Source organism: Lytechinus variegatus, chromosome 3 (assembly GCF_018143015.1).
Source record: "Lytechinus variegatus isolate NC3 chromosome 3, Lvar_3.0, whole genome shotgun sequence".
NCBI lineage: Eukaryota > Metazoa > Echinodermata > Echinoidea > Temnopleuroida > Toxopneustidae > Lytechinus > Lytechinus variegatus.
The window spans coordinates 7840210-7854602 of NC_054742.1; the positions used below are offsets into that span (position 1 = coordinate 7840210).

General features: G+C 33.8%; 1 protein-coding gene across 1 annotated transcript; it reads right to left on the bottom strand.

Moving 5' to 3' along the window:
* Positions 1-270: 270 nt before the first annotated feature.
* Positions 271-11064, bottom strand: LOC121410127. Its single transcript, XM_041602012.1, has 3 exons — positions 10899-11064; positions 5265-5544; positions 271-908 (listed from the first exon to the last, which is right to left on the bottom strand). The coding sequence occupies exons 2-3, from the start codon at positions 5542-5544 to the stop codon at positions 613-615; spliced, it is 576 nt and encodes a 191-aa protein (XP_041457946.1). The 5' UTR covers positions 10899-11064; the 3' UTR covers positions 271-612.
* Between the last annotated feature and the right edge of the window lie 3329 nt (positions 11065-14393).

Genomic DNA, 14393 nt, shown 5'->3' on the forward strand with positions numbered 1-14393 from the left:
TGATATTCTCTCTCTTTGTTATTGCATTTCTTTTTCCAAAGTGATTTATATTGAGAATTTTGCTTTCTACTCTGTGAATTTTGCTTGCCCAATGGTCACGTCGGGCAAGTGTAGTTTTGGTCTTTACTTCAGAACACTTGTCCGACTCTAACTTACTTCCCCCGGGCAAGTGCTTGTATGTAGCACCCTGCTAGAAGTTCACAAGTGAAAGGGATGTATCAGAAATTCTCATTCACTTTTATGTAGTTTTTTTTTTGGTTAGAGCAAAAACGAGAGAAACTTGCAACCAAAAATGAACGTTATAAAATAATGTATATTGCATAATACCTTGCTTGAAACATTGCACAATTTTAGGAGCTCGAACATCGTTTTAACCGAGGGGAGTTAAAAAAAATACGAAAGAATCAACAAAATATGTTTTATGTTCAATGATATGGATTTCTGGTCCTTATTGATCTTTTATCTTGTCCTTTAGCTTATGATTCTAATTTACCTTGGATATAGATGCATATCTTCAGATAAACATAATTATGGTAACTGCCATTAACTTCAAGGGCCTAGTCAAAGTTCTAATATTCCAATAGAATTTGTTTATTGCGACGGAGAGATAATTCACGGTTCTGTTTGTGTGCTCCGGGCACAAGAACATAGTGTAGCCCTCCTTTTTGTCACTTTCTTGGGCTTCGGATTGTTCAATATGTTTTTGAGATATTTTTCAAGCTCCTGCCATTGATCGTTGTTTAGTTCTACAGGAGAATCTGAGAGTTGTCCGCCGATTAGCTGCAGAATTGACTTTCTGAAAGTTCTTTCTTGTGTGTTTTTAAAAGATATCATCTTACTTTCGAGGATTTCAGACGAGAGTTCAGCAAATTGAAAATCATGAGCGATCACTCCGACCTTCTGGCGACCTGTAATTATTGAACCATAGAGAAACACGCGTTAAACCTTCAATACCATCAGGAATATTAACAAGAATTTGTTGATAACCATTTCTTTGCTTGCTCATCACATTTTCGATGAGGCAAAAATCGACCCATTATCCCTGTTCGACATTTTTTTTTAATCGACGAGAACGAAACTTTCTACATAGCAGTGTTGTAGTGCCTTGATGCGCGACCTTGGCCTTAAGGCCTATTTTTTCAAAGCCTTGGCCTTGAACATTCAAGCCTTGGCCTTGAGAGGGCCTTGGCCTTGAGGATTTTGAGCCTTGAAATTTCAAGGCATTTTCAAGGCATTTTGTATTTTTTACTTTCATTTGTTTTATATAAGTAATTATAAATGTTTCAATTGTTCTGTAATGACACTAATGGTCAAAACTACCAGTCACCAGTAACAGTATATAGCAACAGCAGTAAGTGTAATAGCTGTGTCATCGATTGTAATTGTTAAATCATCATTATTAAGAATTATCATCACATTGTAACAAAGAAAACAGCAGTAATGAAAAATAACTATTAATTGGTAATGTGTTGTAATCATGACTAATGATGATAATGACAATATTAATAATGATAATAATGACAGTAATAATGATTATGATCAAGATTATAGTGCTTTGATGAAAGGAATAATTCTGACAGATCTGACTGCAATTTTGACAACAACTTTCATACTTTAAACATAGCTAATTCTAAGGAATGATTTATAACAAGGTTGATTTCTATTCCATTAGGATTTTCCTTGTATTATTTTCTCTAGCCAACAAGAATGATTTAAGTCTTAATTATATTCTGAAAAGATTTGGAAAACTTGTACACAGACTTTAATTTTGTAATATCCAAATTGGCTATGTCAATGGCATGATGAGCCAAAAATTTAGAGGGGCCAAGCATGGCATATAGAACAAAATTTCTGCCAAAAAAATTGAAAGCGATTGAAGCAAGCGAGCGAAAAAAAATTGTCACCCTTTTGCTATAAGAAAAGCTTTTTTTTGAAAGACTGTGACAGTATGTTTAGAAAATAATATCAAATTTACTCCACATTTTCCTTTCCTTTATCCCCCTATTTTAAGTTTATTCTTGGTGGTGGAACTTCTTCCTCTCTCTCTCTCTCTCATTTTTTTTTTTGGGGGGGGTCTGATATATTTTTAAACAGACGAGAAAGAGGAATGGGAAGAGAGAGAGAGAGGATAAGGGAGAGAAATATGTAAGGGGGTAAGAAAGATGGGCGTGGCTGGTTGGGCAGAAAATACTGCAAAATTAGTTAATGATAGGCAGTACATCTTTTCTAAATTGTAAGGAGAAACATATAAGGGCGCAAGAAAGATGGGGTGGCTGGTTAGGCAGATCATACTGCAGAATTAGTTAATGATGATAGGCAGTACATCTTTTCTAAATTGTATACATTTTATTTTGGGTCTACGGTCTCAGATTGACAAAACAAAGGGAAAAAAATCAATGAAATAACGTATTTGTGTTTGTGTCAATATGGGTTCAAGAAATAATGATTAATTAAAATAATGATATATAATGAATAATTATTAATATTATTAATAATTAAATGTTTCAGGATATAATCAAGATTTACCCCCCCCCCAACTAAGGGTATGGGGTGCGCCCCATTTATTTTGTATCCTTTTTAATAAAACTTTATTTTGTAAGTATTCTTCATTCTGTTTTTTTAGGTAAAATAGTTGTAGAAGATACAAGAAATGAGAATTGAAATTTGAAAGTGGTTGTAAGCAGAAAAAAACACGAAAACTGGCAAGAATCCTAAAAATGACACATTTTCAAGTCAGCATTTGAAAATTTCAGCTTGTGCTCTGTGCTCTCTTGTCCCCCCCCCCACACAAAAAAAATCCTGTAGGAAAAAATGCCTCTTTTTCCAAAGTAAAAAATGCCTTTTTTTTCAGAATGATTTTGCCCTTTTTCAAAAAGAAATACCTTCTTTAATAGTAAAAATGATACATTTTAGGTTTGAAAATCACAAATTTTGAATCATGCTTACATCAGTTATTGTTTAGTACAGACTACATGTAATCCTGTTCATGGTTACAAAAATGTAGAATGGTGTTTTCTGGTTGGAATATCACAAATTTTTGGCTCGCTTTCTGCACTCGAATCAATTATTGTACTCATTCTATTCCTGTTTACACACAAAAAATGCTTAGAATATCCAGTTTTCAGGTTGGAATATCACAATGTTTTTTAGCTCGCACTTTGCGCTCGCATTACTTTGATTGGTGAGTTATGTATCCTATTAAAAATGCAGTCCTTAAATGCTTCCTTTTCTGATTTGTACATTATATAGCATTATTTCTTTAATTAGATGTACACATCTTTTTCATGATTACAAAAACAGCTCAGAATATTTAATTTTCATGTCTTATTACACATGTCCAGAAGTTTGAGATCGTGGTTCGTACCGGCATCATCACGCAACAGTGATTTAGTGATTTAACTGTCATTAACCCCATAATTGACCAAAAATCGAGTTTTACAACTTCAGAATTGATTTTCTTTTCAAAACTGCTTGCTCGCTACACTTTCTTGCTGAGAAGTAAAACCTAAATCAAAATATCTATCTTATCAATAAGAAATAAATTTAAAAAGGCTTTGCTCAACTTAATTTCTACAAAACAAACAACTACTTCACGCAGTTGATAATCTCATTTTGAAAATACATGTATCTGTTAGCACCAAAAATTCCCATTTTGGTATATAAGTGCCTTTTTGGCTCTGAACCACCCCCCAAAAAAAATTATATATAATATATTATGTCTAAATTTATCATGAAATTATTTTTGTTTTAAATGTACAAGGGTGAAATTCTTTATTCGCTCAGTCCGCTCGCTCACATACATTTTTGCCATGTGTGATGTCTAGCGGCCTATAAGCATTGTTAGCTCATTGTTCTGTATATCGTAAGTTTGAAATGCCTTGGCCTTGGCCTTGGGTTTCCATGCCTTGGCCTCAGCCTTGGGTATTGAAGCCTTGGCCTTGGGTATTAAAGCCTTGGCCTTAGCCTTGGAGGTTTGAGCCTTGACTACAACACTGCTACATAGCGTGCCTGGTATTGGAAGAGAAACGATAAAGTCATAGATCTTCGAAATGAATGAAGGCATGCTGAGATTTAAAATTTGCAAAGGCCTGGACTATTTCACTTGCAGTTGAAACCATACACTGTAAAAACTCCGATGTTTATTTAACACCAGCCCAGAATCTATAATGTCCACACCAGAGAAGTATTGCAACAACAAGAGTTTGGAATCAAACCGATGCTGTTTTGGTGTTGTATAAACGCCTATCTGGTGTTAGACCAAAACAAACCTGGTGTTGTTTAAAACTTTTCTGGTGTGGAAATATAGATTCCGGGCTGGTGTTAAATCAACACCAGAGTTTTTGCAGGGTATATATATGCCCATAAAATTTTCATAAATTTATTTTCATATTTTTAAAAACCCATCGATATGTGATTTGAAAATTTAATAATGGGAATGGAAATAGTTCGGTACAAATGCTCGTTTAAACGAGGTGCGACCACCGCCCCCTGGAAAAGTAAATAACAAACCCAAAACATAATTATTATATAGGCTATTTGTCAATCTCCCCCCTGTTTGCGGCGCAAAAAGTGGGAAAGAAAAAAAAAGAAACACGGAAGGAGAGAGAGGGAGAGCAAGAGAGAGAAAGAAAAATAAGAGGAAGAAAATGGATGAAACAAATGGGGAATAATTATTTATGATTAAAAAAAAACCTTTAGAGTCTCCAGGTTATTTCAAAATTTAGCTTGCGCTTCGCGCTCGCATTGATTCAAATAAAATAATAATTTGTTCGAGAGGATATCATTAGGCATAATAATATCCATTTTCAAGTCAATACGCTCAAATTATTCTGATCAAGATACGATTTTTCATTATTTTGTTTCAGCAAGATACGCATCGTGTTCATGATCACAAAGAGTGCTGATAATTCATTTAAAAAATCAAGGTAGCGCTAAGCGCTAGCAGCATTTGATTCCACAACAGTCCTTGAAATGTCACTCTTTTCAGGTCAGTAAATCTATATTTACTATAGGCCTATATAAAGCGCTCTTCATTCCCATTAACTTTTTATTTAGGCACGCATACTGTTCATGTTTAGTGGTAATTACAGATTTCCTGATTTTTGGTCTAAATCGCAAAAAAACAATAATAATAATCTCGCGCCGGACGCGCCCCGAGCCCACTAGTAACATTATCTTCTTCATAATGTACAGGAGTGAGGATATAGTATGACAAATGCGTACATATTGATCGTGTTTGCAAAATCATGGTTAAGCAATCTTACCTAATCGTTTCTTGGCTTTCTTGAGGAAGTCATCATAAAGAGCATCAGTGACATTGGTGATTGAGAATCTTCTATTGTTGATTGAATGACAGAGCAACATGTAGTAATTCTTATCTAGTTTCATCTTCTGCATATCACTAATGTTGTAAGGTAGCTGAACATATTTAACCTCTTCAACACAATCTGCCATTCTCTCTCTTATTTCAGTGATAAGACCTTTTACATTTTCTCTATCACTGCTAGTGTAAACAGCTACCTTTATATTCTTACTCAATGTCATCTGCAAAGAAAATAAAAAGAAAGTAATTAAAAACATAGCGGTTGAATTGTCAGCTAAACTTTCAAAAGCAAAAAAAGTAAATAAAATGGTCTTCACTTGAGTATGCACGACATTTTTCACTAATAAAAATTTCTTATGGGCTGTAAAAGGAGTGGGAGGGGCACGGTCCGGATATGGAGGGGGGGTTACGGGCCGAATGTGCCCCTGCACCTGGACCAGCCACTGATTGGATTTCAAATAAGTCACGTAGGTAATGTTATCGCGGTGTAGGATGATAGAGGGCCTATTCCTCTGTTTGATCCAATAAAAAAATACATTGTCGGAATTTTACTATGAGAGCAAATATTTTTTTTGCTCTTAACATTTACCATTTACACGCCAAATTGAAAATTTTTGAGTTTAAAGAATTTAGTGATCTTAACTTTCAAACAGCCATCAATGATTATTCCTTATAGTAATAGCCATTCTTATATAATTCTAATTAAAAAAAAATCCCCACATTAAACAAGTAGATTCAGAGGGGTTAATACCACATGAGAGAATACACTAGTAGTCCGGGCACTCCACTAATCCTCGTGTGGAATATTAACCTCTCTGAACCTATACCTTTCGTAATGTTATGAGTGACGCCCTAAAAGGCATTCTTATTTTAAGTGATATTCTTTTAAAACAACGACGCTCTTCAGTTTTCATTCTATGTCTGACTTAAGTTTTTGTTGATTTGACAAATATCGAATGGATGTTTTCGCTCATTTTGACTATAAAACATTTGTATTCCCTTTTCCATGTCTGGCGTGCCATTCCATTGCCTCCCCTTCACATGTTTCGAATCAAACCAGACCAAATACAGTAAGACATTTTGACCATCTTGATAAAAGGCGTACAGACAACATTCTCACAAGATTTGAACTGCTAAAATTAAACCTCCTATAGCATACATTTTTTAGAGGGAATTCCATAAAAGGGGCACGGGCACATTGCCAATTCTTTACGGGGGGAGTCAATAATTATGTTCTAAATAAAAAAAAAATTGGGAAGATCTAAAGATCGAACCTTTTCTCTTACCCTCATTATTATCCTTCATGGGAGACCGAGCACAATTAATGTGATGCTCAACATTGTATTTCTTTCTCCCTCATTTTTTTAAACAATACTTACTTTTGTATTCATTTATACTTTTTCATGAATCATGTGTTTTGTATTTTTATTGACTTGTGGAAAATAAATAAAATGAAATTTGTAACACGGGGCAAATGTAACAGAGGCTCCCATTGCTAGCAGGAACAAGCTACAAAGATAAGCTTTTTATGCGTATTTTATCGCTCCTCATGCTGTTCGAATGTTAGCAAATATAACGGTTGGTGGAATTTTCTACAGCAAAATAAGTGTTTTTTATTAGGTATTAATATCTCACATTTCTGTTTATAGTAACTCCAGTAGAAACTCGACAGATCAGCATATTTTGCTGGTATACATGTAAACACCATATTACAATTGCCCCTGGTATTTTATAAATTGTTAAAACTAAAATTTAGGAAAGAGAATTGTATAACGTTAAACGAGTCTGTCAATTATTTATTTTGTTTACAAAGAAAAGATAGCCTTCAAGGCATACCATAATAAGTTTAGAAATAAGGTCTACATAATTTTGAACATAATCTGACAAATTTGTTTTGTTACAATGCAAACTATACATTTTGTCTGATAAAGTTTGCGTATCATTGATTAATAGTAAACAAAAACTTAATTCATTTTTGGTTCGATTTTTCATAATCTATATCACTTTCCTAGAAAAGAATAAGTAAAAACACGAGGAGAGTGCATTATTAAAGGTTTTTCTATTGTCAAAATTGTAAATCTGAGAATACTATTCTCAGATTTAAGCTGAGAATACTATTCTCAGATTTACAATTTTGACAATAGAGAATAAGTAAAAACACGAGGAGAGTGCATTATTAAAGGTTTTTGTATAGTCAAAAATGTAAATCTGAGAATACTATTCTCATTGTAAGAGTAAATACAATTTAAGTGATTCCGAATTGCACAAAGTTAGAAAGAGAATGATGAATACAACCATTGATACAAAAACTAGAGAATTTCAGTTCAAAGTACTAAACAACATTCTGTTTTTTAATTATAGGCTGTTTAAAATGAAAATAAAAGATTCACCAGAATGCTCTTTAGGCTGTAAAGACTATGAAACCTTAGAACATGCACTATGGTATTGTAACTATGTAAAAATATTTTGGGATGAATTTAAAGCCTATTTATCGATGTTGGATTTTTCAAACCTAGACGAGCAGACCATAATTGTCGGATTTTTACATAAACAACAAGATGCTAGAATAAAGAATCATGTCTTACTTATAGCAAAGAGATGTATTTACATAAGCATAAACGGTGACAATAAGCCAAGCATTGACTATTTTAAAAGAATGTTGTTTTCTTCGTACACAGAAGAAATGCACATCGCTAAAAAGAAAGGGAAGTTGAATATCCATGAAAGAAAATGGAAATGTATTATGCCACTATTTACTTCGAATCACTGCTAAAGAAAAACTGGCGATTGTTTCTCTTTTGTTTGTTATAGGACTATACTTCTTTTTTTTTTTTATACTTCTTTTTTTCTATACTTACATGTATCATTTAAACAATAACTGTACGTAACAAACCTGTACTTACTTTGTTATTTGCAGTACTATATGTAAACACAAAATGTATGAATGTATCCTTACCGATCTGTATCATATGTTTTTATTGGAAAGTATCAATAAAATACTATTGAAATATAAAAAAAAACAATGAATTGTAATTATAAACATCCGATCTATAATACGTACTAAACAAACTCTATGCCGATGATATGGATGGATGGATTATAATTATTATAATGAAATCAAACTCGCAAGCGAAATGCTGAATTAGATGAATTTGTACAGGGGAATATTTCGGTATACATACAAACAGGTAATAGAATGCCACTCCGATGTGACGCATTGATATATATTTTCATTACATAGGATATACAAAAAGGGTTAAAGGGAGTAAAGTAAAAGAGGCAACATGTCTTTCGTACAAATGAATCTTAATAAATCAGTAATTCTGGAATTTATAAAACTGTTAACAAGATAAAGAAAAAAAAAGATTTTGTCCAAAAAGTGGCCTTTTTAGACAAATTGGTCATTTCTCAATCTTTAATAAATAATATCACTTATATAGGAAGAGAATACATTAAATGCATAATGCTTTACCACAGTCGTCCATTAAAGAAATGTTGGGTAGTTATATTTTAATCATTCAAGTAGATACAGAACAAAAATAGAAATTAATGTATAGCTCTACCAGGGGCGGCGAAACGTGCTTTCGTTGGGGGTGGGGCAGCGCCAAAAAAGGGCTCTTATTATGTCAAAATTGGCATTTTGGTGCAAACAGATATTTTCATAAAGCGTGAAGTAGTTAGTAATTTCTAGTGAGCAAAGCCATTTTGAAAAGATTTCTTATTGACAGAATATATATTTAGGCTTTATTTTTCCGCGAGCCCACAGTTTGGAGAAATTTTATTTTGAAGTCATGAAACTCGCTATTTGGCAATTATAGCTAATTACTGTTAAAAGGGCATATTCGCGACTAGTCGCGAGATGTTGCGTTCGCGAATCTCAAGCTCAAACTTTTGGACATTTCATTAAATAAGACATAAAAATTAAACATTCCAAGCATTTTTTTGTTATATTGAAAAAAGTTGTGCATCTGACTAAAGAATTGACGCGAGCTGACCAGAAAAAGAACCTGATAAAGACTGCATATACTGACTGATTAATAAGAAACATATTTCACCAATCGAATAAAGCGAGCGCGAAGCGCGAGCTGAAAATTTGTGATATTCCAACCTGAAAACAGGATTCTAAACACTTTGTGTAACCAAGAACGAAATGAGTACTGATGCAAGCGCAAATCGAGAGCAAAAAAATTGTGAAAATCCAACCTGAACACTGGACATTTTAAGCATTTTTGTAATAGAGGACAGAAGTACCTTATATACTAAACAATTGATGCGAGTGCGAAGCCCAAAATATGTGTGATTTTCTTACCTAAAATGTATTGTTTTACTTCAAAAAGGTATTTCATTTTGAAAAAGGCACATTTAATCAACTGAATAAAGGCTCTTTGCATTTTGAAAAGGGGCATTTTTACTACGAGGAATGGGGGGGGGCAAGCCCCCCCTGCCCCCATCCCGGTTCCGTCGTCCCAGAGTTCTACAGTTAGGGTGAAGCCACAACATCCTTAAAACAGTCAAAACAATCCCCATGCGAGTGGAAAATATAATATGAATGAGTCAAGCATTGTCATGTTTTATCATATGGGGCTTATATTTTTTTTTTGTAATCGAATGTTAAAAATCTTGCATCTGTAAAGTGCATAAACTTTGATAAACAACACACACACAAAGTGTTACAATTCCATGCACAATGACCACGTGTTATGGGACAATAGTAACACTTGACCCTTTTTTTAGTGATAATAGCTTCTAAATTAATTGTTTGATTCAATCCAAACTTATTCATGCAGGTGTCAAGCCAAAATATGCATCTTTCGTTTTATTTAGGTTTGAGCTTCGTTAATGATGATGATAATTCAAATTCAACAAATCCTTTAAAAAATGTCCCCGTTCTCCCCTTCTATTTCATTTTTAATGAATTTTATAATCATGTGCATGTGTGTGTGTGGAGGGGGGGGGGTCTCATCCATGTCATCCTTTCGCCCCTGTCTCGTGATAAAATGCCTTTATTTGGAAATTCCAAACACAATAACCGTGTGACTGCGTGGCAATGAGAATGCGATATGACTTTCTGAATCACTTCCGCAAAAAAAATACAGACACACACACACAAAAAAAACCCCGTTTTGACTGAAAGCATGTTAACACACTATAACAGGCTATTACTGATCAACGTACTCGCATATAAGCAATTTTCCAAACAACTTTTTAAAAAATGTTCCTTTCTGGGTGAGTATGAAAAATTGCAGCTCGCGTGGAACTAGTTTCTGATTACAAAAAAAGCTATGCGAGCTGGAGGTTGCGCACCCCTGTAGTTTGAATTGTGATGTTGCGCACCCCGTATGGAGTGATGCCCTTCTCTGCTAGGGGGCTTATTCTGTAAATTTAAAATATAAATTCAGCTTTCTCATATGCTATTATGTTAACTCTGTATTGGAATTATGGAATTTTTTTGTTCTAATTGACTGCGCTGCAAAAGCCATATAAATATAAACTAAATCAACACAATCTGAACATCACAACATAACACGCATGCACTAATCAAGTATCAAGTCCAACCAGAGTAAATCACTCCTACCTTCTGACAACCTTTGAAACAGCAAGTATTAATGACAACCTTTTCAGAAGTTTTGAAGCAAGATATGAAGCTGAACAATTTAAATCTTCTATTCACAGCTAGCTATGAAACGCTGGATGAAACCGTACACAACGTATTTGGTATAACAGCAAAGGGAATTCTCGGCATAAAAGGGGAACTGGCGCATTGCCAAGCGTTTTGTCCTTTTTGTTTTGTTTACCGGGGAGTCAAGTATACAAAGCCGTATGCAGCAGGGGGGGGGGTTCCCCCAGAAATTTTGGAAAATAACATTTTTTACCTGAAAATTTTCACAAAATTCACCCAAAAAAGTGTGCAATAATCCTATGATTTCATTTTACAAAATGCAATTTTTTTTTTCGAAAAAGCATCCTGATCACCAAGCTAAAAAAAATCTGCGTAAGGCGATGAAGTAATATGTATATAATGATCGACACTTTTCCTACTTAAAACGTTGATATTTTACTAATTACTTCTTTTAATTCTTAAAAAATACGAATTTGACAATTATGGAGAGAGAGAGAGAGAGAAAGAAAGAAAAATGAGAGGGGAGTTTATCCTGTCGCCCTGTCTCATGATAAATGCCTTTACATGTACTTGGAAATTCCCAAATGGCATGTTTTAGAAAAAAAGCCGTAATCATGTACGATTGTATGCATGGATATGCACCAATACGATCATGTAATTCAAACGATATGTTTTCTTATAGACATGCAATGAATACATTTTTTGCCAATTCACCTAAATGTTGTAATACCAAAACCAAACATTGAGATTTTAACAAAATGTATGGAATAGTTTAAATTTGAATTCACAAAACGCAAATTCTCAGTGACAGTTTTTGCAAAAGAATCAGAAGAAATGATCTTAGTACTCTCTCCACTTTCCATCCTTAACATTCAAGATTATTACGTATCAGGTTGGAAATGGAGGAAGCTGCTAAAAAGCGGAGCTTGTAGAGTGCAGCCTCCTGATAAATATTATTGTAGTTACATAGCATATAAAATCAAAATAACAACTTGAGCATAAACCAGTTAAATTAAAAAGAAACAGGAGAAATTAAAATAGAAAAGGAAATAAGAAAAAGAGAGATAAAAGGTCTCCAAAATCTAGCCCCAGCACTCACAAACGGACTTCGTTGATCAACAGGAAAACGGAAGAGATGGAAAAGTGTACGTCACATGATAATCATGTTTGATTTAAAAAATACAAGAGTTTGAGTGATGAAGAGTTAATTCAATGGTTATCTTGGATATTTTTTTTTAAACTTATATTTGAAAGAATTTAGACTTAGTGATTCTTTGATGTTGTTATTAACAGTTCCCCAGAGATATAAAGTCTAGGGCCTTCAAAAGATTTTGCAAGGATGGTCCGGGGAGTGGTAAATGGAATTCTTCTGATTGACGTGTCGGATATTTGTGAAGAGTTTTGTTTTTGTAAAATAAAAAATTAAATATGGGTGGTAACATATTATTGTTTAACTGATACATGAATTGACCTAAGTTATATTGGAACAGTGTTTTTTTTAGAATGTTATTGTTGAAAAACAAATGATCTGTGTGGGATCTCCAGGACAAGTTGAAAATAACACACAACGCCCTCTTTTAGAGAAAATTTTGCAAGTATTAAAAAAAATATTTGTGTTGGAGTTAGGAGGTCTATAAAATACTGCGATCATTATGCTTTTAGAGTTTGGTACCCGAATTTCAATGATAAGAGATTCAGCAATTTCATTCATACAATTAAGATCATTGTGAGTAAAATATCCTAGTTGTTCATTGATAGATACCTATACCATAGCTCCTCCCCGTCTATTACCCCTATGGTTTTCTACGAACGTACAAGCAGAAGTGAGTATAGACAGGTTCTTTCCTCCATTGGTCTAAAATAAATGTACCGTGATTAAATATTCTTGTCAAAAGACATTAATGCATACGTCAATAAAAACTAATACAAAAGGTTAAACATTCCTATGCACATGATGATATAATGAATCAAGATTCAAAATCAAAGGCAAGTCTACAATGCACACGACCATCCGTTCATCGGATTGTGACCCCACCATGCCAATAGAGTATCATTTTGAAAAAAAAAATCAAGTATTCCCACCTAGATTATTTGCTCCCAAAAAATAAAACTACGAAGGTAAAAAAAAAAACAATTCCAAGTTTCAACCGGCACTAAGTACGTCCAAAACTCATAAATACTCAGTTTAGGTTTTGAATCATAATTCAGAGGAAAGATCTAGATGAAAATGTTCCTCTAGCACCGCCAGGATTTAAACAAGTTAAGGATGTTCATTACTTAGAATTCTTGTATATTTTAGCCACAAGAAAGTCACAATTTTTTTAATGCATATTTGTTTTGCGATAATTGATTTGTTTTTTGTAAATTGATATAGGCCCCAGAGAAAAAAAATTCTTATGCTCTAAATGAGGATGTAGGTTTTGATTGAAATTTAAAATAAAATGAGAATGCTATCTGAATACAAATACCATCAGCATAAGTGCCTGGTATACATTTGGGAAATTTCACATAAACCTGGTATCAATAATTGCGAAATATTGAGTAAACTCGGGGGGAGCGAGCCTATGTTCCAACATAAGATTGAATGTTCTAAACGATCAATGCGAGCGCGAAGCGCAAGCCGAAATTATTAATATTTAGACCTGAAATTGGGACATTAATAGGGAGAAGTAATCCCATGGTGTGGATCTATAACTCGGAAAATAATGAAGTCACGAGCGATGAGTTGACATTTTCGATATACTTACTCTGAAAGGGACAATTTTAAGGACTATTTTTATGAATTCATGAACTTCATATACGAATCTCATCGACGTAATGTGAGTGCGAAGCACGAGTTTTTTTTAATGTATATCTTATGTCCTAAAAAGGGACATTTTAATGATTGTTTGTAAATATTAATGACGAGGGTTTGTATTTCCCTTATCAAATCCGCGCGAAATGAAAGTCTTTTACAATTAAAACAGAAAAAATGTATTGTATAACTTTTTGTAAGAATCAATGAAGATTAACGTATCAAAATGCTAACCCGCAGTTAGAGATGAAAAGTTTTGATATGCACTTGAAAAAAGAAATATATATTTTAAGGACTGTTCCTTGAAATTATTGAAAAGAATAAGTATATAGCTAATCAAAAGATGGCCCCAATATTCATTCTTGGGTAAAAACATGCAAGATGTATTTTCTAAATGAGTTGGAAACTGCATAACCATGGGAATAGCATAGGACGGGGGTATTAATCACTTTTGGTGGTATTCCTTTTGCTTTATTCCTATAAGTTTGCCTTTTACTTATACCAAAAATTTGGTTTCCTTTTCTCTATTTGTGCCTCCTTTCGGTGGCGTACCGTGGGTCACGGCATAGGGGGGGGTACCAGCAAAAATTTTAAGTCACTTACTATAGGCGCGCTCGATTGCCAGGTTTACTGACCTATTTTAAGGTCTGTGCCAT

Bases quoted from the DNA above. Each gene is read 5' to 3' on its own strand.
- LOC121410127 (XM_041602012.1), bottom strand. From the start codon at position 5,544: ATGACATTGAGTAAGAATATAAAGGTAGCTGTTTACACTAGCAGTGAT. The intron at 909-5,264 runs GTAAGATTGCTT...CAATAATTACAG, and splicing joins GAAAGCCAAGAAACGATTAG to GTCGCCAGAAGGTCGGAGTG.